The sequence below is a fragment of the Temnothorax nylanderi genome, unplaced genomic scaffold (genome assembly GCF_030848795.1).
Source record: "Temnothorax nylanderi isolate EJ_2023f unplaced genomic scaffold, tnyl_v1.0 TNYL_tig0159_pilon, whole genome shotgun sequence".
NCBI lineage: Eukaryota > Metazoa > Arthropoda > Insecta > Hymenoptera > Formicidae > Temnothorax > Temnothorax nylanderi.
The window spans coordinates 97,299-124,625 of NW_027249221.1; the positions used below are offsets into that span (position 1 = coordinate 97,299).

The following is a 27,327-nucleotide window of genomic DNA, read 5'->3' on the forward strand; positions in this document are numbered from 1 at the left end:
AAAATTTATTTTATTTATTTATTCGGCAATGACGTTAAATGATATACATAATATAGAGAGATTCCACGAAAATCTGTTTCGCCTGTTGCTAGATATTTCTTTGTTTTGTCGAGACTGATTACTCGCGATGTTTCTTCCATAAAATGGCATCGCGTGATACAGGCGGAAGCAACACGGCTCGAAATTTATGGGCAAATTAAATAGGCCGCGAATTCAATTTCGGCCTGGGTAATTAAGCGCGAGAAACCTCGTGGAAGTTTGCGAAGAGCTGCCGCGTTTTCTTAATCTATACCTTACGAATGCAGCAAAAACGGAAGACACGAAAGCGTGCGGCTTATCAGCACGATTTTAATATTTTCAAGGCAAAAAAAAAACAGCTCTTGTTTCCTCGTCGATTAATATCAACTATCGGTTAAAATAGCAAACTCTATTTCTATGTTATTTTCTTTTCCGTATCGAGAGATAAAAGATAACACTACTATTTTTCTGAATAACGAGAGAAAATAAACGTATTAATAGATATAAATTTATCTTATTTTTAAACATTCTAGATTTGCACGTGTATATGGTATGGATATATCTGATATCTGTTGTGGATTGCGTACAGTTTTGAGCGTGGAATTACAAATGATACACAAATAGTACCCATTGTGCTGCTATGGCAAGTTTGCTTAACACAGAGTTCCTCTATTATTTGCAATACGCCGCGGAAGATAGTCTCAGGCACCGTAATCCCGTATTCTTCTCTTTCCGAGAATCGTTAATACAGACGGCGACAGTCTGTTTCAAGGCGTATAATTGGCCAATCTAGGGATATGGGTCATCTCCCTAAGGGGACCATTCTTTCGGCGCTTTCTTCCCTGAATACCAGTCGGAGCGATCGTGATTATACGCCCGAGTCACGTTATACTCGCTGAGGTCTTGCAGGACAGCCGGAACCCACCTCGCCTCCCTCCGGGTGGTGGCGGATCAATATTACGTATACGTTGAGGGAGGCCAAGCGAAACGTCGAGTAACCAACAGGTGAAGTAACGTCGTGACTGTGAGTACGAGGCCAAGGGGAGAATATAAAATTACCTCTCGTGGATAGAGAGCTGTAGCCGACCTCTGCAGTTTGTCACGGATGGATCACTTGATGCACGAGCCTTGGGCTTTCTCACAGCATTTCTGTCTTTGTCATCTTTCCTTCGCCTCTTTTTTTTCAACCTGTAGTCCTTCTCTTTCGGAACTATCGCGTGTATTCTTCGAATAAACGTTCTAACTTCACCGTGATTTCGTAATGAAGACTCGATAGATTTCCGCGATGGCGTGATGGCGAAGGTTCACCTATCGATTCTTGTCGCAAAATGAAGGGCCCGATAATGCGCGGTAATCGGATTTTATGGTATATTATATCTGCCAGAGAATGAAATCTCTCTGTCAATAGAATGAGAAACCTGACTCGATGTGATTTATAATAAGTTTTGTGATATACCGCATTATTTAAGGCTTCTCTTACTACTATATTTTTCATTATCTTATTATAATATAGTCAGCATGTGATACTAAAATATCCTATCTAATGCTTATATGACACACATATAGAAAACTTTTAATCAAGATTTGATAATGTTCATCGTTAAAATTTTTTTATGAAAAAATTTTTTTCTTTTCCATCTAGTAAAATATATGTAATCTTTATTTCTCATTTATATGTAGATTAACTATAATATCAATATATTATGTTAATGTTATATTATGCCGATACGGTATTACTGTATAATGTGTGTTTCACGTTCTCAAATGATTTTGTTGCAAATGATACATAAAAAATTTAATAAATTATTAATTTATATGATATTTTATATTCTTATAAAAAATATATAAGGTAAATAATTATTTTGTAATAAATTATTTTATATTTTAGCTGTATGTTTTAACAATTTCCCGAATAACCCATTTCTGAAGTTTGCTTTCAATGAAATTGCGATAAAATTTCAATAGAAATATGAAAATTTTAATGGCAAAAACGAAAAACGCACTATCATATTTGAAATATTGAATTCTTAGAAAGAAAAATATCCAACTTTTAAAAGTGATATGACTCAATTTCATTCCAAATTTACACTAGAAATTGTTCCACGTAATAGTTTTATTCAATTTTAAACTAATATTGTCGAAATTTCATAACCAGTCATTCTTTAATTGCTGTAATTAGACTAATCAACAAGAGTTTTTCAAAATTAAGTTTAATTTTTTATTAAAATTTTATTTTAATATAACAATTAATTATTAAATAACGTTTATATTTTGTATAAATATAAATATATTTACACTACAAAATAATCAATCCCGAACCAATCGCTAATTGTACAACGATTTAATATATATATTACACAATTAATTGAGTAAATAAGGAATGTACTGAATTCATAATTTTTTATCAAAAAAAAAATATATATATATTACCCACCATTAAATTAACATATCACTTTCTTATAACTACATAACTGTTATACGTGTGTTTAAAAATTAAGCTTACAATTATTAATATTAAATAAAACATGTTCTAACCATGATGGACACGCTATTGTACTGTTTATTAATACGCACGGCGCGGCAGGACAATGTCATGGCGTACGAGCCAGATCTAATTAGGAGTCCGCTGTTGGACGCACGCACGGTTCATTAGGTCATTCAGCCGTTATACCGGCGCTAACGAATGCCATATTCCGCGACCGGAACCAAGTTCGACGTCGCGACGCGTCCTTATTCAACGCATTCGTCCGTTGCCACGCACATGTATGCGGAAAATATGCAAACTTCCGATGCGCGACGGTGTTGCTGTTATGCTGCGCCTCGCATTTGCATATGTTTCGCGGACACAGCGCAGCTCGTTCGCGAAAATCTATGGCGATTCAAGCGAGAAATGTTTTCGGTATTAGGAAATAGGAGCGGGCCGAAAGAGAGACTAGCTCATGAACGATAGAGCTCAATTACTCGCACGTAAATGAATTTGCATATCGCATGTTTTTGATAATTCGATTTTTCTATCGCTCAAATATAAAAGTTGGAAACTGCCTGTAGCTACGCGCTGGTTTTATGTAAAAATTGCGTCATAGCTGTTTTCATAATTAAATGGATACCGCGTACACGGAGAAATATGCAATCTATTTACTAGATATTCATGCAGGCGATAACGTTATTTCCATGCGTTGATGATTTAATATCCGTCCGTTCGCATTGGAAAATTGAAGCAAAACATGGAGATTTATTAAAGAGTGGGATTTGGCATTAACTTGCGTAGGTTGTTATTATGTACGTGTGTTCTCCGTTTGAAAATAAAACGTCGGTTTTTGTTCTTTAACGACTGTCGTTACCGGGCGTATTCGGCGAAGAATAGAGTTACACATGTACGCGTTGCTGCCACGTTCAAAAGCTAAAATATTTTGTGCAATTTTCTTTTGATAGTTCGCAGACTATGGGGACACACGAAATACGAACAGGTGAAATGGTACGTCGATGAAACGACCAACAGAAAATACACATTCCGTAGACAGGCGATAATTGGAAAGCGATGTAGGTTTGCCCATTAATTTTGCTCTGTCTGGGATGTTGAAATCTAGTGAAATCTAGATAGTTAACAGAGGACGTGGTGAACGTGACGCGCAGGATGTTGCACAAAATTTCATCTTTTCAGTATAAAATCGGTGCTATGACACATTATATTGAATGCAACTTAGAAAATTATTTTTGATTATATCGTATTTACATTATAGATATTTAAAAATTAAACCATAAAATAATGTATAGATTTTTACAATTACGAAATAATATATAAAATTCAGAAAAAAATAACAAGAAATCTTTATACAATATAAATATAAATATTCATAAGGGCAAAACATATTCCACGTAACATAATGATTAAAATGGATTTAATTCTGAATTAAATTCTGAAATTAAAGATGTGTAAGCTCTAGAACAGCGTATAAATCGCAAAATCGAGAGGATAAATATAATATTTGTATAAAGTAGAAAAAGCTTGTGAAAGAATAAGAACACGAAGTGGATTGTTGTTGAAACGAAAATACAGATTGCACGAAGCGATAAATCTCCAGTAAGCTTGCGCGGACGACAAATTGGGCATTCAAAAAAATTGGCAAGCTGTTGGAGAGTTTGCACGGACGGGAGGAAAAAAGGAAGAGAAACTTTGTGATCGTTTCTTTTTCCTTTCGTTAGTGTTTGAATGTGAAATCCTCTTACGAGCGCGGCGTTTTGACTAATGGTACGCCATTAGTTGGAACTGGGGGCACTTCATTATGCCAGATCTATTTTCCTCAAGCATCAGGCGCCAGGCGAAAAACCTGACGGACGAATATTTTGTCTGTCGTCTCGTTTTAAGACTTATCCAGTTGTTATAGCGAATGCGTCGCCAAAGAAAGCGTGCCCGTTTCAAGCTAAATATGATTTGTCGGGTTTTCGCGCAGTGCTCTCTTCTTCCTGCCTCAGGCACTTATCGACCATTTGTCAAGTCGTTGACAGAACGTCGCGACGTATTTTTACGTTAAAATGCACATTGTGACATAACGTCGGATCAAATGTTCGCGACGTTCACGCGATTTTATATTAAAAAGAGATCGTTTGTATTTCAATGTTAGAATGACAATCCAAAATCATTTTTGCGCAATGGCAAAATTTTTTTATTTATTGCGTTAGTTTTCCGTGCACATGCATATATATGGTTTTTATTAAAGATATCAATTAAAAACAAGGAAAATAAATACTTAGAAAAGTGCAATAATTCCGAGAATGTTATCATATCAGTGAAATCGTTTCCGATATAATTTCCAATCTCATTTTCCAATCATTAGTTTCTTTCTACTTCATCTTCCTCTATCTTTAATGTTTTTGAAAATATGCAATCTAGAAACTCGCGTTGAAACAATTTGTATTAAAAGTTTGATCAAAATATACATTCCCGAGGTTGGAAAACGTAATGCAGGTCTGTGAGTTTTTCACCTGTTGTGTTCGAAACAAAATATTCAGTTAGAACTCGTCGCATCCCGTCACGCTGCCGCGGGGGTAAAAGGTAAATATACTGTACAGTCTCCTGCAGAATTAAAAGTGCACCGCGAATTCTACCTGACGAGCGTTACCATCAAGAGTTCAGCCTTGCATGGCGCATTCGGATGCCGCGATGCGAGAATCGCATTCGGCATTTCGCATTCCCGCATTTCGCGGCAGTAGATGCGCCGGCGGCACACTCTCGGATCCGCCGAGAACATCCGATGCTGGCTGGCAGTGAATAACGTTGCAAGTTGTACGGTAATGGCGAAACGTACGCTCCGGTGCGCCCACGCTACACTTCCGTTTCTCCTTATCAATCTAATTCTGAAATAGCGGCGCGAAAATATCCAGCGGATATTTCAACGGTTTAATCTTTCGCCGCGCATATTCTCGAGCATGACGGTTCGATTTTGCGAGGGCAAAACGCACGGACGGACTATGTACACAGATGGACAGCATTTACCGAAATGAAGAATGAAATAATACACACATCGAGGTTATTCCGATACGATCAGACGTATGCATTAATAACGCTCTCATTTCCGGATATAAAACGACGTATGGGATAATTCGCCGTTTCATAAATACGTTCCCGCCCGGTTTAATCTTTGGATACGTTATCAACTGTGTTCCGTATTGTACGAATCCCGTATACGGAACGTTACGGAAGGGATGAGAAAGATTAATGTACATTGTAAGTTTCAGCCGAGACGTGCAGCCGAGATGTGAATTGATATGCATGCGCGAACGTAATATCCGCAAGCGTTAATATAAAGGCAAGTCGAGTTAATTGGGGCTAGAAACGGCAGAAACGACCAGCGAAGGGAAATGTGAATAACGTATTTCCCATGTGTGTTCAGTAAAGGGAGTTCGTACCATAATCTTCCACCGTAATCTTCTTACGGCAGAACACGAGCGCGTTTTTGGAAAGTTCCAATCCGCCCCACATTACACGCAGCAGTCCTTGCAAAGCCAACAATTTAATGGCTCTGCGAGGTTTGCGCTCTCCATTGGCACAGCGTTACTTATAAAATGTCCTTTTTACCTGTCACCCACTCGAATTGTCACACGGCAGACAGTTCTTCTCTCGTATTTCTCTCGCGTATAAAGAGTTCAATTATGAATGGAATACTGTAAAAGACGTACACAGTGGAGGTAAGAGCATCCATGAAACGGACACGCCGAAGTTCAGCGATTTCCGTCGGTTGAGAGAAAATGTAGCTTTCCCTCGACCGGAGAGAAATATAACTACGCGACAGGATGGAAAAGCAGGGTACTGTCTCTATCATTTTGCGACTGAGATGGAATAACGGACAATTTCTGGAAATGATTTCACGAACTAAGAACATTGCGAATTCGCAGGATATTTCTTTTGCGATGCTGCCATTTAAAGCCTACGCGATATGCATAAAAGATTTATGCAAATATCCAATCAAGCCTAGGTATTCCGACGTTCGAATCTATACTCGCCAAATGCGACACGGCTCCTTGGAGATGAGATCGTTTGGGATTATTACTTACAATTAGTTAATGTTCTAATGACATATATGTATATGTATATATATATATATATATATATATATATATCTATTCTGTCCGATTATTGTACCTATTATATCATTCGTTCAAGTCACATAAATATACGTTGTGGAGATCTTAAATTTATAATTAGCGTTTTCACACACGTGTAGTCAATCGTTTTAATAATTCCTAACGTCCAAATTGAATTCAAATGTCGCGATGAGAAATGAGGACATGCAAGATTCAAATATGCTACTCTTTCAAAAGAGTTAAATGCGTCTCTATAATTACAATTTACAATTTATAAGAGAATAAATCAAAGTGTAATATGGATCCCGGATTCATCATAGAATCCACAAAGCATACGATCATTCACAGGCAGGTTTTAGCCAATATTGTATCGCTGCGCGAGCATATGAAACAATAAAAATATTCCAGCAACTCTATCATTTGATTTCGTTGGTCGTAATGCATATTAATCGTATGCGACATTTGCCATCGATTTGCTTCTACGCAAACGCACACGTCGATCCTCGTATGCGTCGATGCACCCAACGATGCATGTTAATCACGCGCAATATATGCTAATAAAGCGTAACAAGCTCATCATATATTTAACGCTGAACATGCTAAGGATTTAGGCCGCATCCCGAGAATTTGATATGAATCGGATCGTTATAATTCAACTGCAAAACGTCTCGTTTTGATCGTAGTGAGATAACGGGGATCATAGCATGATAATGTAATGAAATCGGAAACATGATCGAGCTATGGGTCATGTCATGCGATCGCGAAAACACATAAAACTGGAGTAATTGAGGCGAAGAGAAACATTCTATAATCATTACGAGTTAATTGACGAAAATGGTAAGTAAAGAGCAAAATAGTAGCTTATCTTCATTCTGGTCTGTCTTATCAGATATTTGAGCAATGGATAATCGAACTATCATACGCTAAATTAATGAAAATCTAATCTGATAAAATATCACAAAATTTCTTGCAAACCTGATTGTCACAATTAAGCTGAAAGCATCTGCTCGAGTCTGTTAAGAAAATAAAATGGACACAAGTCATGGAATACAATTAGATAATTTAATCGTAATGTGATAAAATCGTTTGTGTGACCTGTAGAACACACAATATGAAATGTGAACAAGTATCTTTTTTCTACATTAATCGCAAGTTAAAAGCATCGTGATATCTTTCTTTGATATCGCGTTATCAAAAAAACGGTAATATTTGAGATTATGATTATTAAATTAGATTTCGCGGTCTCTCTTCCTTTCTTTCTTCTGTTCGAGATGAAAATCAATCGCGTAAGCGCGTTGGCATGGAAAATGAAAAAAGCGGGTGCTGCAAACGAAGGGCAGATCGAAGTGTCGACGTCATTCAATTTAACTGCAGAGTATCTCTCTCTTTCTCTCTCTCTCTCTCTCTCTCTCTCTCTCTCTCTCTCTCTCATTAAATTGTACAATTTATTCTATGCCAACCGCTATACAAACAAAACGAGGTAAGCTATTGTCGGGCAAGCGAAGACGAATCGATTTGGTCGACGTCAACTGGTTAACCGAAAAGACTCGCACCTCGCCCCTTGTCCAAATATTCGATGTGCTAATTACTGTTCTCGGTCCCACATTATTCTCGGAGCTTTATCGTAAATCACAATTTGAGAAACACGACGCTAAAGGCGTATTACATTTTGTAACGTACAGCGCGACATAATTTGCAGAAAGGGATTTATTATAATTTTTGCTACCACTTCTTTTTCATCGCATAAATTATATTTCTACATTTTATTTTCGACTGTGACACGTCGATAACTTTTTGAATTTTACGCTCATTGTGCTAAATAAGAATGGAATTTAAGAGATATCATACCTCCCTCTCTGTGAATCACCGAACTCAATTAGCAATCATGTTATATCTGTCGCCCTAATTTCAAAAAGAGTGTATGAAGGCCTATTCGGAATAATGTATATCGCCTGCCTTTTTCTTTATCTCCCTGCAATGATTGGCTTAATAATCTGTGATTAAGACATGATTAATAGAATATTAATCCAAAACAAATTGTCTTTAAATAATAAATAAAACCAATTATCCGATCTGATATCCGGAAGTGATATCTGCCATTTTTATTAATTTGAAAGATTGTATGAGATTATTTTGACAGATATATAGAAAGATTAATGTCGTTTCCAGCTGTATGAATTTTGATGATAAGAAGATGTGTTTGAACATGCAACTTGGAAACAGTAATACAAAGTTATTACAAATTTATATTAACTTGAACACAATAATAATAGGATATTGCATAGTTTGAATTCGGAATATATAACATTTCTACTTCCGAACATATAGTAGATATCTATTCTATATATATGCTTTCAGAGCCCAGAATATGAACTCATTCATTTTGCTGATGACATTTGTGTTAAAACTTTATATTTCCTGAGTATGAATTTATATTTGCATCCATCCATTCGTTTCGTTTATAGAATTAACAAAGCTGATATATAGAAATTACTCGTGCAAATTCGCATATAGGAAATGTGAAAAGAGAAATTTACATTTCAAAGTAAAAAGGAATCAATTCGTTTGCATTATCCTTCTGTTAATGTATATACATATATACAGCGTCACACCTATATCCTGGAGTTATTAAAAGAATCAGTAAACAGAGTATCACATTTCAAATACAATCTTTCAAATGACGTAGCTGTTAAAAAACATTGAAAGTATATTAATAAAAATATACTGTACATAACTTAATATTTGAATTTTCGATATTGCTACTCTAAAAAGATTTCTACTAAGAAATGCAAAAGTGCTTTATGAATCTTCTCATATAACAAAGACGGAAAAAGAATATGCCAAGATATATGAACGTGATGTCTTTACATGGAAAACTCATAAATCGAGATATTAAGCTCTTCATTATTCTTTACTTTTCCCTCGCAGTTACAAACTCTTTGCATGAAACACTTAATGTGCGATCGTAGGCGCGCAACAATAATGTTGGCCAGCGTATTCTCGCGGTCGCGATCCCATGATCCGTGTACCGGAAGGGGTCCATTAGTCGGGCAATGATAATGCCAACGGACACCCGGTCACCAGCCACGCAGCAGAGAGCTCTCGGCTCTACAAATTGTAACGCTTTCGCATCTTGGCCAGGAGACTGTCTTAGCGATAGCTTCGCTATCGGTATCATCGATTTTGCTGTGGCTTTACTGTGGATTATTACCGAATCACTACCAAATCCACCTGGATCACGTTGATCGTGCCTTACATTTCCAGTGACGGATTCAAGTGAATTGTGTATCGATGTGTGCGTCGCACCGCAGATGTGTTTCTTCCGGGGGAAATTAACGAGAGACTGATTCCGCGCTAACGAGTCACTGATACATCCTGTCAATAACTGTCTGTGAACGACGATAACATCGTGACGCAACATACCGAGGCGATTCTCGCGGCGCAATTGCGCCGGATGGACAGCAGTGTGAATATTACTACCAAATGGGGAAGCAGTGAGTGATTACTTCGTGGGTGGTGGCGGAAGCTTTGTCTGCTTTGTGGCGATTTTGTTGATCGGGTTTGCGGCCGCGTAGGTGGAGCGCGTAGACCACGGTGAAAGGTGTTTATCGGGAAAATAAATCATTCACGCACACCACTGGAATCGTGAGCTACGACCATAATAGTGACACATTCGTTACACAATATCAACGTTACTTTGCGATTGTGGCCTGAAACTTCCCCAGATATCATCGTCGGGAGAGTGATTTCGATATTCGCGCATGAAGTCGAGTGGGAGAATCGACCCACATCCTTGCAATGCGCTGAAGCGCGCTTGCTTCACAGGCCGAGAAGTTTCCTCGTGGACATCTGTGAATGTTGTTAGTCGCTTGAATATATTTGTTGTATAACAAGAATGCGAGAGTGTACGAGAAGACGTCAGTGTTGCGTGCCTGCGATCGATTAGCTAATCGCTTGAAATAACTCACATAGTGATATCAAAAGCGATGACTAGTGATCACGCGAGTACGCATCGTCATTCCATTTTGCGTCTTCCGTTGAGTATATTACGAGCTAGGAGAAGATACGGTATCCGCCGCATGGCTCGGTAAGTGTAAATTGCTCATGACGCAATTGGGCGCGTTACAATTTATTACAAGATAAACACACGCACTGATATTAAAATTCGATAACATCAAGATCAAATCCGGAGTCGGCTTTTTCATAATAAACGTTTAATCATTAATTTTTAAAATAAAATAAAATTCCTTTCTTGGAATAAAAGCATTTAATTAAAATTCGTTAAAAACTGAAATTTTTTTTAACACATTTAAATATAAAGTACTAGTAATGTATAACCCATCAAAATTTTAAAAAATTTGGAAATAAATTAAATTTATTTATTTCCAATATAAAATTATTCCTTTGTTGGATTGTGTAAATTTTTAATGAAGAAAAAGTAAATTTTAAATCTATCCAAAAAGAGAAGATCAATTCTTTTTAATGTCTTATTTCTGCTTATATAAATTAACAAACGTATATGAATAAGGTGCAAGAGTGATTTGTGCTGGTTTTCGACATGCTAGATTTTTAGAAACATTATTATGTTAATTGCATTGCAATGTTGTATATATAGCGCCTAATAAATACTGTAAAATGTAATGTTACCACAGTTATTAACGACTCTGCATAAAAGTTTCGCGCAGTTATCGTAACTGCCAATAAGTCGACGTTTATTACGCATATACATGAATATTTTCGTATTATAAGTTTGCAGTACACCAGTGGCGTTACAATACCGCTCGTAACGCCATTATTGCTTCGTGCCAGAATGTATGTGCTATTCTGCGCTAGCAATAATTTCAGTGAATTTCCATCTTCCATTTCCATATAAACTACACAGATATTGGATAAATATTAAACTGAAGGGTGCTGAATATTGCACTATTTTAGCAATGTTATTGTGTCATGGCATTTTTCGTAACTGCATGCACTAACTAGTATTTTAAACGATTTGTAAAAAGACACATTACGTTTAAATAAACAAAGAAATTGTTGAATCGACATACATTTTATATTATTATTTCCGTAACAAAGTAACGACATTTATGATATTCATAATAGATAGGCTGGAAATATTCCATTTATGTCACAATTAAGAATTAAAATCAACCTTGTTTGCGCATTGCACAAGCTACATTTTCCATTATGCTTCATTATCAAAGAAAGTTGTTTGAGAGACTAATGTATTTATATCAAGTTTCCTGTTTCCGACTACTACTACATGTTCCTTATCTCTCTTCGATTTACCAAGCTTTTGTTTTATTTGCAGACTCGGTGTACTGGTACACCGTGGCAGAGCGAACAATGGATATGAAAAGAGCAGAGGCTAAGTAGCAGGCTGCAGGTACAGAAACGGAGACGGCGCGAGGGGAAGATTGGAAAGAGGCGTGCGGCCGACAGAAAACGAGAGTGAACGCCAGGGGGATAGACACGGAGGGCGAAAGTAAGGTACGGGAGGGTCGGCCATTGTGACAAAGTCGTGGGGGAGAAAGCGTGGAGTCGCACGAAAAATGAGGGAGCAAGCTCTGTCGGATGTGTGGCGGCTGGTGTGGTTGCTCTGCCTCGTTCTGGCGACGAGCTTAGCGCAAACGTCGCAGGGCGTCTGTCCGTCCCACAGCGAGATCGCGCCCTGTTACTGCAACTTGAAGAAATCCGGCCTGGACATTGTGTGCGAGATCACCGACCTGCAACACATCTCCAAGGCCATGGCCGTGCTTAAGGGAAAGCCGAACCTCGTGATATTCTATCTTAGGCTCAGGCATAACAACCTGCCCAAGTTGCAGGGATATGTGTTCCTCGGGCTCGACATACGCCACCTCACCATCCATAATAGTACCCTCGCGGTACTCGAGGAATCTTCCCTTAGTTCTATCGGTGAGTGTGTGATTAATATTCACTTATAGCGGAGTTAAACAAAAATATCAGTGGTACGCGCGAGAGAGAGCTGAGAGCTATAAGAGATTTTCACCTCTTTTTCAGAAAAAATAGAGATATATGAAATCTATATGATTTACATGTTTCGTTAAAATATATCGAATTTAAGGTTCAAAACAAATACGACGATTTATGAAATCAATTTTGTTTGCGAAATCCGAATTAATTTCCACAAATAAGCAAATTGTGTTTTTTTATTTACGTTTTAATTTTATCGCAGCGTGACCTAGTTATTGATATTTGGATCAGGAAATTATTTAAAAAACCATTATAGATTGCCGAGTGTAATTTACCCGAATAGGATCACAAAAGGTTAAAGACTTTTAACAAAGGTTAAAGAGTCATTTGATAATGGATAGCTATATACTATCGATCACACCTCGGATCACACACAAACATTTTCATTACAATTGAGTATAAAGTTAAATGCTATAACAAACCAAATACTGAATGCTTAAATATTTAAATATTTTTAACTTCAGAAATTGTTAAGATATTAATTTTTACATTTCATGATAATTTGACAAGTGATTAATTAAATCGTAAATTTTTTTTAGTAATCTAGTACATTCATGCAAATATTCAAATTTTGAGAATTCTTTTTAGAAATAATTTCTAAAGAAAATTAGACAGTAGAAAACTCAATTCACGAATAAGGTCAGCCATGAATATATCAACGTTTTAATTTTCAAAGTGTATCGCGGTCAATGAGAAGTAGTGAAGCTTACGTAATATTTTTCTACACATTCCATGTAATATATTTTACAGCGTAAAACAGTACTTGTTCTCTCAAGCGTCAAAAAACTTTCATGGACGATTTAAAATCAATATTTTTATTGGACGATTTATATTAAAGCAATATTTTTTTATATTAAAGCCAACATTAAAGCACTCAATCTGTCACGCAAGACTCACGTTAAAGTCGAATGTAAATTTAACCCGCCTTTAAATCTCTCACAAAATCCCGGACTTACGCGATTGCCACATCGCTTTTGCGGCCACCCAGATTCGGAATAAATTACTGTAAGGAACTGGAAAATACGTTCTTTTTACACCTACCGTATTCAAGATACGTGGAGATAACTACATCGCGTGTACCGGGAACTTAATGAGAATGCGGCACTGCGAGGCGTCTCGGCGCGACATCACTCAGTTGCATTAACTCGCAACGTCGAAAGTACATTAAATATAGAAAATGTTATTTTCCAACCGGTTTTGCGCTCACGTGTGTTTTACAGCAAATTAATTATATATGAAGGAGGAAGGAAACTTTGTACTATTAGTCAGTGCGGCATTTTATGCTCTGCGAAGTAACCATTCATCAGTTTCCGCAAAATGCAAGATAATTTAAACAGATTTATAAATAATATTCACATTCTTGTGAATATATATATGTAAATATACGTACTTAATTTCAAAATCTTCTAATATATACATATAACATGCATAGTAAATCACTGTTTTGTAATTAAACAAAACATCATAAGTTTAGCTAACTTTAAGACAATTTTGATATAATCGCATTTTTTTCAATAGTAATCAAAACGGTAGTCAATAGTAGTCAAGACGGTATCACGTTCAAAATTTGCCTTCTATTCAAACATAACTATGAATAGTGAATTCCAAATTTATACGCTACGTTTTATTAGATACGTATTATTAAATTAACAAAGTAATTTTTATGAAATAAATATGTAAAATTATTGTATTAAATTCGAGAAATTCCCGAAAACAGCATTGGTCAAATTACAAGGTTTATATAAGCGATCTCGCGAATGTAAATAGAGAATCAAATAATACACTTCATTACAGGAACTGGATTGACACAGCTGGATCTCTCCCAAAATTCGCTGAGTAGCGTCCCATCTATCGCGTTGCGAGACCTTCACCATCTCCTGATTTTGAATTTAAACCGTAACAAAATCGCAGCCATCCACGGTAAAGCTTTCGAAGGTCTCGACACACTCGAAATCCTCACCCTTTATGAGAACAAGATCTCCAGTATAGAAGCAGATGCATTCAAAGGACTCGATAAGTAAGTTGCTCTTTACTGATTTTATAAGTTCCAAGTCAATAAAAATCAAATCAAAAAGCTCTTTTACCCAAAATTGCAAAAAAGACTTGAATAAGATGTGTTTGCATGCCAATAGCTAATTTAATTCCTAAATTTGTGATTCTATTAAAGTTATACATTGTTATAAGAAGCTTCGAATAAAAAATAAGTCCCAATATTTTAGCCTAATTTTAATAATTTTAAATCTCGCGTTTTTAGCCGGAGACTCAAAAGACTTAATTTAGGCGGAAACGAACTCACGAGAATTCCAACTCAAGCTTTAAATTCGTTAGAATTGTTGAAGAAACTAGAACTGCAAGAGAATCGCATATCTAGCATATCAGAAGGAGATTTTGAAGGTAAAATCAATATCTAATCTATATCTATTCTATTTCATAAGACGTGTCTTTTTTAACATTTCAGTTTTTGCTGAACCATTTTGCAGAACAATTGTAATTTTAATTATACTAATGTCTTTTTTAATGTGTGTGCTACATATATATATATATTCAATCTGCATATAAATAAAACTCTTTTATAAAATAAACGTGTAACGAGCATTTCATACAATTAAATGAAATGGGCTCATCGATAAAACGTTTTATCCTTTCAGGATTAAAAGCGCTCGATTCATTAGGATTGGCGCACAATCACCTTCGTGAGGTCCCGGCGCGTGTATTCTCCCACTTGACGCAATTAAACTCTTTGGAGCTCGACGGAAATCTGATTACCCACGTGGATGCCAATGCGTTCATCGGTCTTGAGGGTAAGTGTATATAGTTACAATTTAATATAACTGTGTTTAAACTTGTTAACTAAGGATACACGAACATAGCACTTACGTACTTAAAATGTTTAGATTATAGTACGTTTGATATTAATATCATTCTTCATCCACTGCTTTTTTTTAAATAAAACATTTTAAAATCTAACAGATTAATATGTATAACAAATTGTTATGGAAATTTTTTTTATTAATAATGTGCAAAGGAATAATTAACGCTTGTGCGTCGTTCTACTTTTTTATATTAATCATACAGCTGTATGATTTCGACGACCATATATCAAAACAATTTACCGGTACAAATTCAAACTATTGCGAATACATAGAAGTATAAACAAATATACACAGTTTAAATTAGTACATATATTTGTTTATACTTCTATGTATTCGCAATAGTTTAACTTGTACCAGAAAATCGTTTTGATTCCCGATTTCGGCGTAGCCGTAGAATTTGTGTGGGGTCTCGTGTTCAGTTTACCATAAAATTTCTACGGTCTCTGCAGATCACGTTGTACTTTATTTATCGTTGCGAATGGCACAACTGCTTAGCATTTAAATCTACCGCACGTTACGGCTGCTTGCCGGCGATACAATCAGTTCCCTTTGGGAACGTGGATATAAACGAGCGAACGACACTTTACAAACTACCTTTCATCTCGTCGCATCCTATGAACGCGCGCTCGACTATCAAGATAATATTTCGACAAAGCATTGGGTGAACGTACAGCATCGACAGTTCAGTCGAGCAACAACACGGTTAGCTTCGCAATCAATAAAATAAATAATTAAACCAGACACACACGCCGTTATAAACAAATATTAATGAAATATGAATATAGTGGATAAGAAAACCTCCGCATTCTATCTTGTTCAGAATAATTTCATACAGCAAAGAGCAAATGCAAAATGAGATTAAATTGCAAAACGTCGCCCTCTCTATTGTAAGAATATATTTTGCTTTCACATTTATCTATATATAATAAAAACAAATGTCCTGAATAACTGACTGACTGACTGACTCATCAACGCTCAGTCCAAACCCCTAAACCTAGAAACATGAAAATCGGGGAGTATATTCCTTCCATGACGTAAGCACCCATTAAGAAGGGATTTTTAGAAATTTGACCCTTAACGAGATGAAAAGTGGTAAAATGTGTTCTCACGGATTTCTCAATATCTCTTAGGCTCGATGAGATATCGACTTGGTTTTTTATTTAAAATAGTTACCACACACACCGTAGCGAAGCACGGGTATCAAGCTAGTACTAATATATTAATAAAGTATTATATTATAACACACAATATGTTCTTTCCTTATACAAAATCATTATTAAATATCTCTTAAATATTTTTTACTCATTGTCCAATATTTAATTAAAATTGGTTATTAGAAGCCCATCCATTTAGAATTTTTCAATCATGTATTATTTCTATCAATGTTGAAGGATCCAATTAAAGCTTTCGCGAACGAAATATTTGATTCATGCTTGCGTAAATTCTTGCCGATCGAGAGTTTATTCATTACTACGAGTAGCTTGATTTAATTATAACTAGCTACAATTCATCTAAAAAAGTTCGTTTGAGCGTGTTGTAACTCTTGAAGCCATTATTAATGTTCTTCACGTAACGAAGCTATCTACTGCAAGCCAGACTGCTATCACTTTTTCATATCCTTGTACGACTATTTCAATTACGTTATTCGTATCATCATACGAGAAAATCAATTTACTCCTTTACAAAGAAGTTAGTAACCATGGAAATTTATAATAAGAGAATTTTGAAATTATTGGCGTTATTTTTACCATATATTTAATACGTTCTTTTAATATGTAATTTTCAATCTTTTATCTTAGAAAATCTACAATATTTACGACTGGGAGATAATAATTTGCATTCGGTACCGAGTGACGCTCTGCGACGTTTGCATCGCTTACGTCACCTTGATTTACGGTCAAATAACATCACCGTAATTCTGGAGGATACTTTCACGGGCTACGGAGATTCCATCACTTTCCTTAATCTACAGAAAAACATGTAATATCTCTTTCTTTCACACATATACAACTTAGAAATTTAAGTTAAAGGGCATTTCAATTTTTCTAATATACATGAAAAATATTCTACATTATTACATAATCTTTTCAGGATTAAAACACTTCCGCCTCTGGTATTTGAAAATCTTAATTCGCTAGAAACTCTAAGTTTACAAAACAACAAACTCACACATATCCCAGAAGAAGTTACGGAGAACATCGTGGACACTCTACGTCACATCGATATGACAGGTAACATATATCATTTTCCTTTTATTTAACATTTAACACTAACGTTGCTTTTCTCTCAGTCAAATATATAATAATTCCGAAGCTTTTATTAACTCCTTTTGTTTGAATCTACACCATTAAGTCTCTAGTAATTTAAACGAATGAAATATATTTCACAAGTCATTAATATCTTTCTTACTGCATGTAAATATTATTGAAAATTTAAAGTAATCACCGAGTTAAATAGCATCACGCTCGTCAAAGCTATACTTTTAACAAAAGCAAACTTCAATAGAAAGCAAGCTCAATTCATTTCGTGCGATTTTATTAATTTCGTCTCTCTTCCGCTCCGTTTTTCTCTCTCGCGCAGATAACCCTTTGATTTGCGACTGCGAGCTACGATGGTACGCCGCGTGGCTTGGAAGTTTGCGCGACAAGGACGACGAGATGATGTCAAAGAAGCGGACAGTCTGTACGATGGCTTCGGAACATCGTGAATATTCCGTGCAGAATATCCCGCTCGACAGGATGGGCTGCGCGGGCAAGAACGTCGGGAAATTCTCGTCAGCTACTGGGTGCAGAATGTACGTCGACGCGACATTACCGTTGATTGTTCTTACTGCTGTTCTAGTGTAATCCCGCAAAGATGCGCGGCATCGTGATGACAGACGGTCGACTTTTCGTTTCAGTGTCGAAGGAACGATTAATAATTATGATATGTGCCGTTTTCATCAAGCTGTTATTATAGTAACTCATAATTGCTGTTTATTATAAATTTTCGATTTCGTCATTCAGTTCTATAAAGAATAAGGGTTCCTTGCTTTTCGAGGTAATCGTGACGCGACAGCGGAGACGCGTCACGATTCCATGATAGCCATCCTTTTGCAGAAATTGAAACGCTTTTATCATGTACTACCGCGATAATTTAACACATTCGTGAGATAGATGCGGCTTGTCATGGAAATGGCGCAAGGGAGTTACGACACGAAAAGTCGGCGCATTATCACGATGTCCGTTTGTCACGATCGGCCGAGTCATAACAAAATTTGAACACTGGCTGACAAAAGAAGACTCGAGCATCTAGCATTACTATTCGAACGGATTGCTACGATCGAAGCGGAGGGTAGGAATGATTGATCCCTTTGCCCTTTGAGAAGCTGCTTTTTTTATTTCCCAGAAGGCACGCGAGGACATATGTCTGTTCCGTGTGCGGAGAGGTATATTATGCGTATAGTGACAGTTGCTTTTCTGTGCAGACACGCGTTCATGCGATGCGATCCCGCGTGGACAATCATATAACATTTGGTAACCGCGACAATCGATCTTTTAAGAAAATTGAATACTTTAAATTTTTCCGGATATTCTCCGGGCGCTTCTGCGTTATTTTCTTTTCCAGTCCAGTCACCGGAATGGTCCTTGTCGAGCACTCGGTTCGATCAGCACGACAATCTATTTATTACCCGCAAGAAAGTTTGCCGAAATATTTGGATTATAATCGAATCGATACCCATCTTTTCAGTGCCATTTCTAAATTCCTTGATACCGTAATATGACTCCAATTCTCGTGATAAATTCATGTTCAGCTATAAGTCCAATTTATTCGCCGCGTTTGATCAAGCCCGTGAAATACAATTCGCGAAAGTACAATGATCGTGTTAAAAAGTTAATCGTTGCGGTAAGTCAGATCGCAGTAAGAGTATCACGAGCAATCCCTTCAATTCCCGCATGTCGAAATGATAAATAATCACCAGACATTGCAGGACCGCTAGATATTAATATAACGAGCAGTGTGTAGGAGATACATTTGCTATGCGACGGATTTATTTCTAATAATGTCATTGTTATTTATAGAACCCTCAGATGCTTTACGATCGAATTCCAAACAGTCATGCCAACTATAGCAAACAATGGACTTGCAAACCTCATATTGCTTATGATAATTCGTCGAAAAGACTTTTACCAAATAAAGATTAATAAAGTACATATCTTTAATTCTTATTGAATAACAAAGTATCACTCGTTTATGTAGTTCGATGGTATAGGATCTGAGCGATTGCTAGGAACAAACGTCGATCACATCGATCGATCAGTGGACCGTAGAATTCTCGCTCGCGAGGAGCGCACGAGTTTTCTTCACCGGAACGTTACATATCAGCATCGTTGCCAATTATTTCGTGGTTATCCGTTAAGCTCGCGGCGCGAGGCGTAGTATACTCACTAGCGGATTTGAGTGACCGGAAGTCAGATTCCGGGCCACTCGTTATATACATATCAATGCGTTCCTGTTGAACACATTGCTGCGAATAGTCGACATCCTCCGCACGCTGGTATTTTCCGTACACCACGATCTTCCAAGATTTCGACGTCATTGGGTATTATTCTTTATTTATTATTCAAAACCCTTTTCAGCTTGGAAATTTACAGCAATTATCCGGACGGATATAACATTTTATGTTCATCAGAAACAAATTGTCAGAAAGTAGGTCATTCGAGACCTTCTTGCTTAAATTCGTTATAACATAAATAATTTTTATTAATTAAGACACATTGACCGAGGAATAAAATGGATAAGAAATAAATTGTCAGAAAGTAGGTCATTCGATCTTCTTGCTTAAATTCGTTATAATAACATGAATAATTTTTATTAATTTTTATTAATTAAGACACATTAATCAAGGAATAAAATGGATCAATTAAAATCGAGAATTAAAAGAAAATAACGCTCGTGGACTTCATCTTTTATCAAGTTTTCTGCTAGAATGTCCCCGCGCGGTAGTCGCTAACATCTTGAGATCGCCCCAATACTTAACTCGATTCGCAAAGACCCGACCGCGCGAAATGAGATAACGACTGTGCTGATGACACGTAATACTCCCAACGATACTCTCAACAGGAAACCGACACTTGTCAAAGCCGGTAGAGCACAAACGCGGTTATTCAAACGCCTCGTTGCGCTCGCTTTACGACTCGGTTACTTCGCCGCCGCGACAGTTCACGTGTGCACTAAAATTGCATCATCTTACAGAAGGAAACGTATGCGATGCACGTGTTCGCGACGATCACGAGACACGAGATACAAATAGTTGAAGCATAATATCTGTCAGTTGTGTTTAAAATATTTCCCGTCTGTTAACAATAATTTCCGCTTATATACGGAAGATCGTGGCATATGAGAATACACTTGGCGTGTTTTGCTTCGAAAAACGTTCGAAGCGAATATATTCAGCGACGAACGCGTTTCTTAGCGAAGACATCGTGCGGGAGACCGATTGATACGAGAGATGTAGTTCACAGGACGTAGTGCTGATCACAGTGCTAACGCAGAAAGTAACATGTGAACGTATAAAGAACGTATAAAAATAAGATAGAATTAAGCCTAAGGCATTATTATAAGGTGCAAACACCGTATGGCAGGATGTTAAGGTCACCGATATGCGTTATATGGCGTGTCAAGCCGAACTATTTTCGAAAGTGAATTTTGAAGCTAACATTTCAGAGAACATCTGAATTCTTTGGTTTTTCCACATTTCGGTTCAGTATGGAAAATAATACGCAGCCTTGCGTAACTACAACAGTTTCGTCACTAATATTTTTCATGTATAAAATATTAAAATCCTTTTTCTAAAATGAGTGCATTACTCTTCAACAAACTAGTAAGAAAAATTTACGTAAACAAAATAATTTATATAAAAAATGAAGACATTAAGATATTTTACTTTAATTTTTTAACTCGAAATAGAAACAGAGGAATTGTATTGTAACTGTAAGATTTTACCTAATTTAAAAATAAGTGTTAAAATCTGACGAGCAATAGCAGAGCTAAGATCTTCCCTTTCGAATACGTAGGCAGAGACGCGCGACGATATCACATACACACGTACACATATCATTTATACGCCCAAATCTACTTGTAAGATAAATTGATTAACTAAGTCGATTTAAGGCTTGACGAAGCTATAACGACTAAAGATCGTATACATATCGTGAAGTACGAGATTTAAGAGAATTTATTTGTTAACATATACATATATATATATACATATATATGTACGTTACATATAATATATATATTATTATGCATTATTTTACGATTATAAAAGATATATATTATATACCTATATCTCTTATATATACATATATGCACTAAATGTTTTTTCTAAAAAGTTATATTGATAATAGTATAAAACTGCTGGGCACATACTGGCGTTGTAAAATTGGTTTCCACCAAAATCCCCAAAGTCTACCTTTCTACTCGTATTTTGTTTTGTCTTATTGTGAGTTATAAAATTTTTATTTTGATTAAGATCTGAATAAAAGGTACTCGTAATTGCTACATTAAATCTTAATACGTTAGATAATAAAAATTAATGATACGCCGAATGCGATCCTCTGCAGGCCCTACATTTAGCTTAGGATTCGTACGAGGCATATCTAATGCACGACATTTTAAATTTTCTTCTTTTCATAATTACATGCGAATAAATCACGAGCATATTTGCGATTACCTTAAAATCTATGTACAATTATGATTATTAAGGAAAAAACGGCAGTGTGTGAACGGCAATGAGTTATAAAAAAAAGTTGATAGAGATGAAAGTAAAATTAGTGAAATAGCATAATTACCTGAGTCAGAAGTTTGAAATTGCTATTATATAAAAAATTGCGTAGTCGAGAAATAATGTAATAAAAAGAGCTCTTTTTTAAGCATCGCCTTTTAAGGATTCTATATTTCAATCATTCTCCTAACAATATTTCAAGTTACTTGAAGCTTTTTATCTCTTTACTCTACATATTTTTCCTATTTGTAAAGTCTATTTTTTTTGCTACTAAACTGAAATAGAACAAAAACATCGTCATGGCAAGAGTTTAATTCAAATTGATTATTTGCTCATACACGCGAAAGATTGCTTTATTGAAGAACTTCCGGCTCGGATGTTAGGACATATCTTTAGACAAGTTTTAGAGACGAAAGCGAAAACGGGAGTTTGTGCGACTCTAATCTTTTCTGCTGAATACCATAACGGTATACGCTGTTAAGATGCTCTGATTACTGTACATGAAAAGGTACTGTACTCGTACAATGCATATAAAATTGTCTACATCTTCTATGCTTCTACTTGAATAATAATTAATTGAATAAAATCGAGAGGTGGAATCGTTTTCAGAGTTCTAACATTTCATGGGCATTGCACATCGAAGAACACTTATCAGCGGCCGAAAGGATTACAGATCGCCGGACGTCGAGCCCGCAGAACCATGTCGAGACATATCGCTGGGAGCCGGCGCTAGACTTGTCGGGCGCGCCGATTTATTATTACTAATTATTATAAGCGGATATTTTTGTACAGCGTCTTACAATGTGGTCGGATCGTTACCGGCACGCCCGACGGGCGCACGACCGGCTCGCCATACTTACTTCATTTAATAGCGCGCGATACCCTGAAGACGCGTAAACGCGTATGTGTGCAGACACGATGATACCTATATATATAAAAATACATATATATTATATACGCATGTGTGTGCGTTAGCGGGACGTGTTAACGAAATTATCGACAGTCCCACCCGCGCGTAAGGACGATAAACGGAGCTTAACTATCGATCGAAGGATTTATCTTTGTAATCTCGGTGCTCGCTCACACGTCGCTTCTTCGCACGACTCCAGAAACCTCGTATCTGTGTTAACACATACCATCACTATACACACACGTACACGGAATAAACACGTTATTATAAACACGCCAGCTACATGGTCGAAACATGATATGTTAGTCTTACATACTCTTACGAGCCTTTCTCATCTCCCTTTTTTCACTGTCTTCTATATAGATTATATAGATAAAGGACGTAATTCTTACGTGCATAAGAATAAAGTTCGTGTGGAATTAGATATATAAAGAAAGATTAGTTCTTGAATCAATGTACACACGCGTCTACATCTTTCCGCATAAATGCTCTTAGATATGTATACTTGTACACGCAATATCTAAACGAACACACGTACACGAGATTAAACCACGCCTAATGTTATATCGATGTTATATATATGGTTACTATGTGACACACACATACACGAACTTCGTCTGTATATGTCTATACATAATGTTAAATATATATGGTCATTATATGATAACTATTACGTGATATGTATGTATTATGAGACATTTTTCCCTTATCGACTCGCGACTCGCTACTCAAATTCTATAATGTCTATATGTCATTGTTTATTATGTCGTTAACGATTAACGTGTATATGTGAAACTTTCAAATGAATAAAAATGATATAAGCAGAAACACTATTTATTGTTACACCTACTTAATTTTACCTTCACTCATTAAATTTCTTTTAACAGATTGCAAAAATACAGATATTTTAACATACAGAATTAAAACATAGATATTTTTTAATATATCGAGTTAAAATATAGATATTTTTATATCCAATGTGTATTATGTGATTTAATTGGAATACAAGTACGAGATAATTTATCAAAGTTCCACTTTAGTAACGTCGGTAATCAATACGAGATATGTATCGACAAGTGCATGAGATAACATTAATCAATGTCACAAACACAGACAGATTCTAGATTTGATGCCAGAATATTCTAGGATATATCGATCGAACAGCATCACGTAGTAATAGTATTTGGTGTACAAGCAATAATGTCAAAGAGATGATCTGTGATTTTATTCTAGAAAAAAAGATACTCCTGATTTTTAATATTGCTTTAAATACTTTAATTAAAATTATGTAAATCTAAAGAGAGAATTTAAATTAAAAACGCAGCAAAGCGTATTGTAATATAAATATTGAAACATAATTGCTAATAAAATATTTAATTTTTTAGCAAATTAATATTTTTCACATACATAAAATTACACAAAAAAATTTTAAAACTTTTTTTATTGCATCTATATTAAATTTTCCTCAATTTTCTCTTGTCGATCTGTCAATCTAAAAATATTTGAATATCGTGTGCACAGTCAATATTTGTTCATTATCCAATCATATATTGTTTTGAAGTAGACATAATTGAATACAGTATCCTTGCATGTCGGAAGCTTTATCGGTTGCATTACTATGCAGTGTAGTCGGTTATTTCGTTCCTCGTCCGTTTATTTCGTCAAGATTAAATTACAACAATGAAATAACAGAGCAAGTGACCCAGAATATCACCGTTATTGGAAATCACTGGACATTGAAGCCATCGTAATGTTATTTTGAAACATGTCAAATTAATGTGTTCTTTTATACCAGAACAATTCGAGGAGAAGTGATAAAGATCTTCATTGAGGATACTTTCAAAATATCGTCATATAATCATCATTTTATAATATTATAACAATTTATAATATAAATAGTAATAAATGAATATTACATATATGTAAATTTTAAATAGAAATATGGAAATATATATAAAACAATTATAAAAAAATAATAATATTTCTCACAGTAGGCATAGAAATTAAAAAATCACACAGCCTCTTTTTAATCATTATACATAAATGTTGAAAGTATCTCGTAGATTAGATTATATAATTGTTTATTATCTCGTGGATAATGAACAAATTAGATTGAAGACTGATTTCCATATTAAATTAGTGTAAAATAGCCTCAGTATTCAAATATTAAAAATAAGAACAAATGTGCCAGTAATTATTTTTCACTAGTTACATGCGGCTCACATATTGCTATATAAATTTAATACTCGAAGTATCGTGTCATTTCCTAGTAACAAACTTTAGAAATAAATGTGGTTGAAAACAGACGTAGCAATCAACGAATTAATCATTTCTAATTGCTTCCTGATGAAATTAAGCTATAATGCTTTTTCTTTGACTATATGTAATAAGATAGCAAAGTTTCATCTATTCTTAAAAAGAATTATTTTTCGTCATCTTCCAAATCTGCATGTTCTCTCTATCTATTTATATCATTTCAAGGAGATGAAATAAAAAGGTTGAGAGAAATTTATTAAAAGATATTGTATTACAGAAGTTCTTCGAAATATTACGGGAAGAGATATTTTAGTACCCGCGGTACAACTAGTGTCTTTACAATAACTATATGTCGAATATTAATTCACATCTTTTCTCTGATGTATCCAATATTATATCCAATATGATATCTCTCTATTTATCCGATTTGCATGTAATGACTATCTCATGACTATTTGCGCGAACGCATTCGAGCCAATCTCCGAATCTGTGAAAACAGATACCGAGATGAGCCACAACAGTATCACCATCTTGACCGAAGGTCTGTTTGATTCGATAATTCAGCGGCATCTCTAGTTTGATCTGGCAATATCTGTGGCACTGCGATTGCAGTCTCAAATGGGTGCAAAATATGATCAGAGATTAACCGAATGTGAGAAAATAATCTGTAGCTCGCCCAAAAAAGAATACCGGTAAATCCTTCATGTTTGCAAGCTTTTGCGGTAAAGCTGTGCCAAACACAACAAATGGTGATATCGCGATATATAGCCATATAATATCAACAATTATTTCAACTATGCCCGCTACAATATCTAGCACAATAGAGATAATTCGTGTTATTTGCGGCCTTTTTATAACCAACTAATTTAATTAAATTATTCGAATAAATTCAAATATTCTCGATAACCGCGATCAATCTCGCAATACGATTACGGAATTTCTTCACAAGACAAATCGAAAATGTTGTTTTCAGTTATTCTGCCGGATTTAAACGACGTATCCTTAATTTGATTCGCCAACAATGCACAATCAAGCGTAACTAGTCTAAAAGGATCGATGCGATACGTCAACAAAATCAGAGATTCCTTTCTACTGCAGGGCCTGCAGCCAGAAACGAGTTAACACAATTTATTCGTTAAATAATATATAATTCTCGTCGTTAAATTGTTTGGGTCTAACTACATCGTCGTTCGAATCTAAATCCTAGCTGATCAGCAGCAACAAGAATGTGATTATTGTCGTTCATAGTTTTCCTAATATTAATATGACGTATAACATGTAAGCGTCGCTTTCAGGGTGTGACAACACCCTGCGATGCTGAGAAGAAATAAATGATCCGTGAACGTGAAGCGCAGAACTCTTGCTTTGGTGCTGTAGAAAGGACTTTCGATATGATATACTATTGAGTTTGAGAAGCAGGACGCAATACCTACTATCTCGCCAAACTTAAAGGAGAACGAATACATCACATCGTTGCTATCAGCGCGAAATCTAATTCGCAAGAACTGAAGGACTTTATCGTCGACGTATAGAGCGACGATACGAGTTAAATCTCTGATGTCGAACTGATATTATCGCAACTGAATTCGTGGAAGTTAAAAAGACTTTTCAACATGAATCGGGAAGTCGAATCACTACCCCTATCGCCGTTTCCGTATTTGTATCATGCAACGGAAACAGACTTGAACGAAAGTTGTGATTCTAACGATTTAATATGCACAACAATATGTAACAAAATGTTGTAAAATTACTTCTTTGTAATTTATAAATTACAAATTTTTAAAAAATCGTTCTTTTTAATTTTAAATTGTTTAATTATTTTTTTTGACCGTACAAAATTCAAATATTCTTTTGCAATATATATTTATATTTATATTTATATTTCAAACACTATACATATATTCTACATGATGTTATAGCTAATGAAT

General features: G+C 35.6%; 1 protein-coding gene across 3 annotated transcripts in view; it reads left to right on the forward strand.

The window, feature by feature from the left end:
• The window catches only part of LOC139777732 (uncharacterized), a 95,925-nt gene extending 71,949 nt beyond the window's left edge, over positions 1 to 23,976 (forward strand). For 2 of the 3 annotated variants that reach the window (XM_071715324.1, XM_071715323.1), the window contains 7 exons: positions 11,912 to 12,516; positions 14,389 to 14,611; positions 14,849 to 14,988; positions 15,243 to 15,395; positions 17,267 to 17,447; positions 17,559 to 17,698; positions 18,048 to 23,976. In XM_071715324.1, coding sequence (XP_071571425.1) covers positions 12,153 to 12,516; positions 14,389 to 14,611; positions 14,849 to 14,988; positions 15,243 to 15,395; positions 17,267 to 17,447; positions 17,559 to 17,698; positions 18,048 to 18,313 — 1,467 coding nt within the window. In that variant the 5' untranslated portion in view covers positions 11,912 to 12,152 and the 3' untranslated portion in view covers positions 18,314 to 23,976. Of the gene's footprint in view, positions 1 to 9,668; positions 10,688 to 11,911; positions 12,517 to 14,388; positions 14,612 to 14,848; positions 14,989 to 15,242; positions 15,396 to 17,266; positions 17,448 to 17,558; positions 17,699 to 18,047 lie in introns of those variants that run through there. The other variant, XM_071715322.1, reaches the window with a different exon arrangement.
• Positions 23,977 to 27,327: the final 3,351 nt, after the last annotated feature.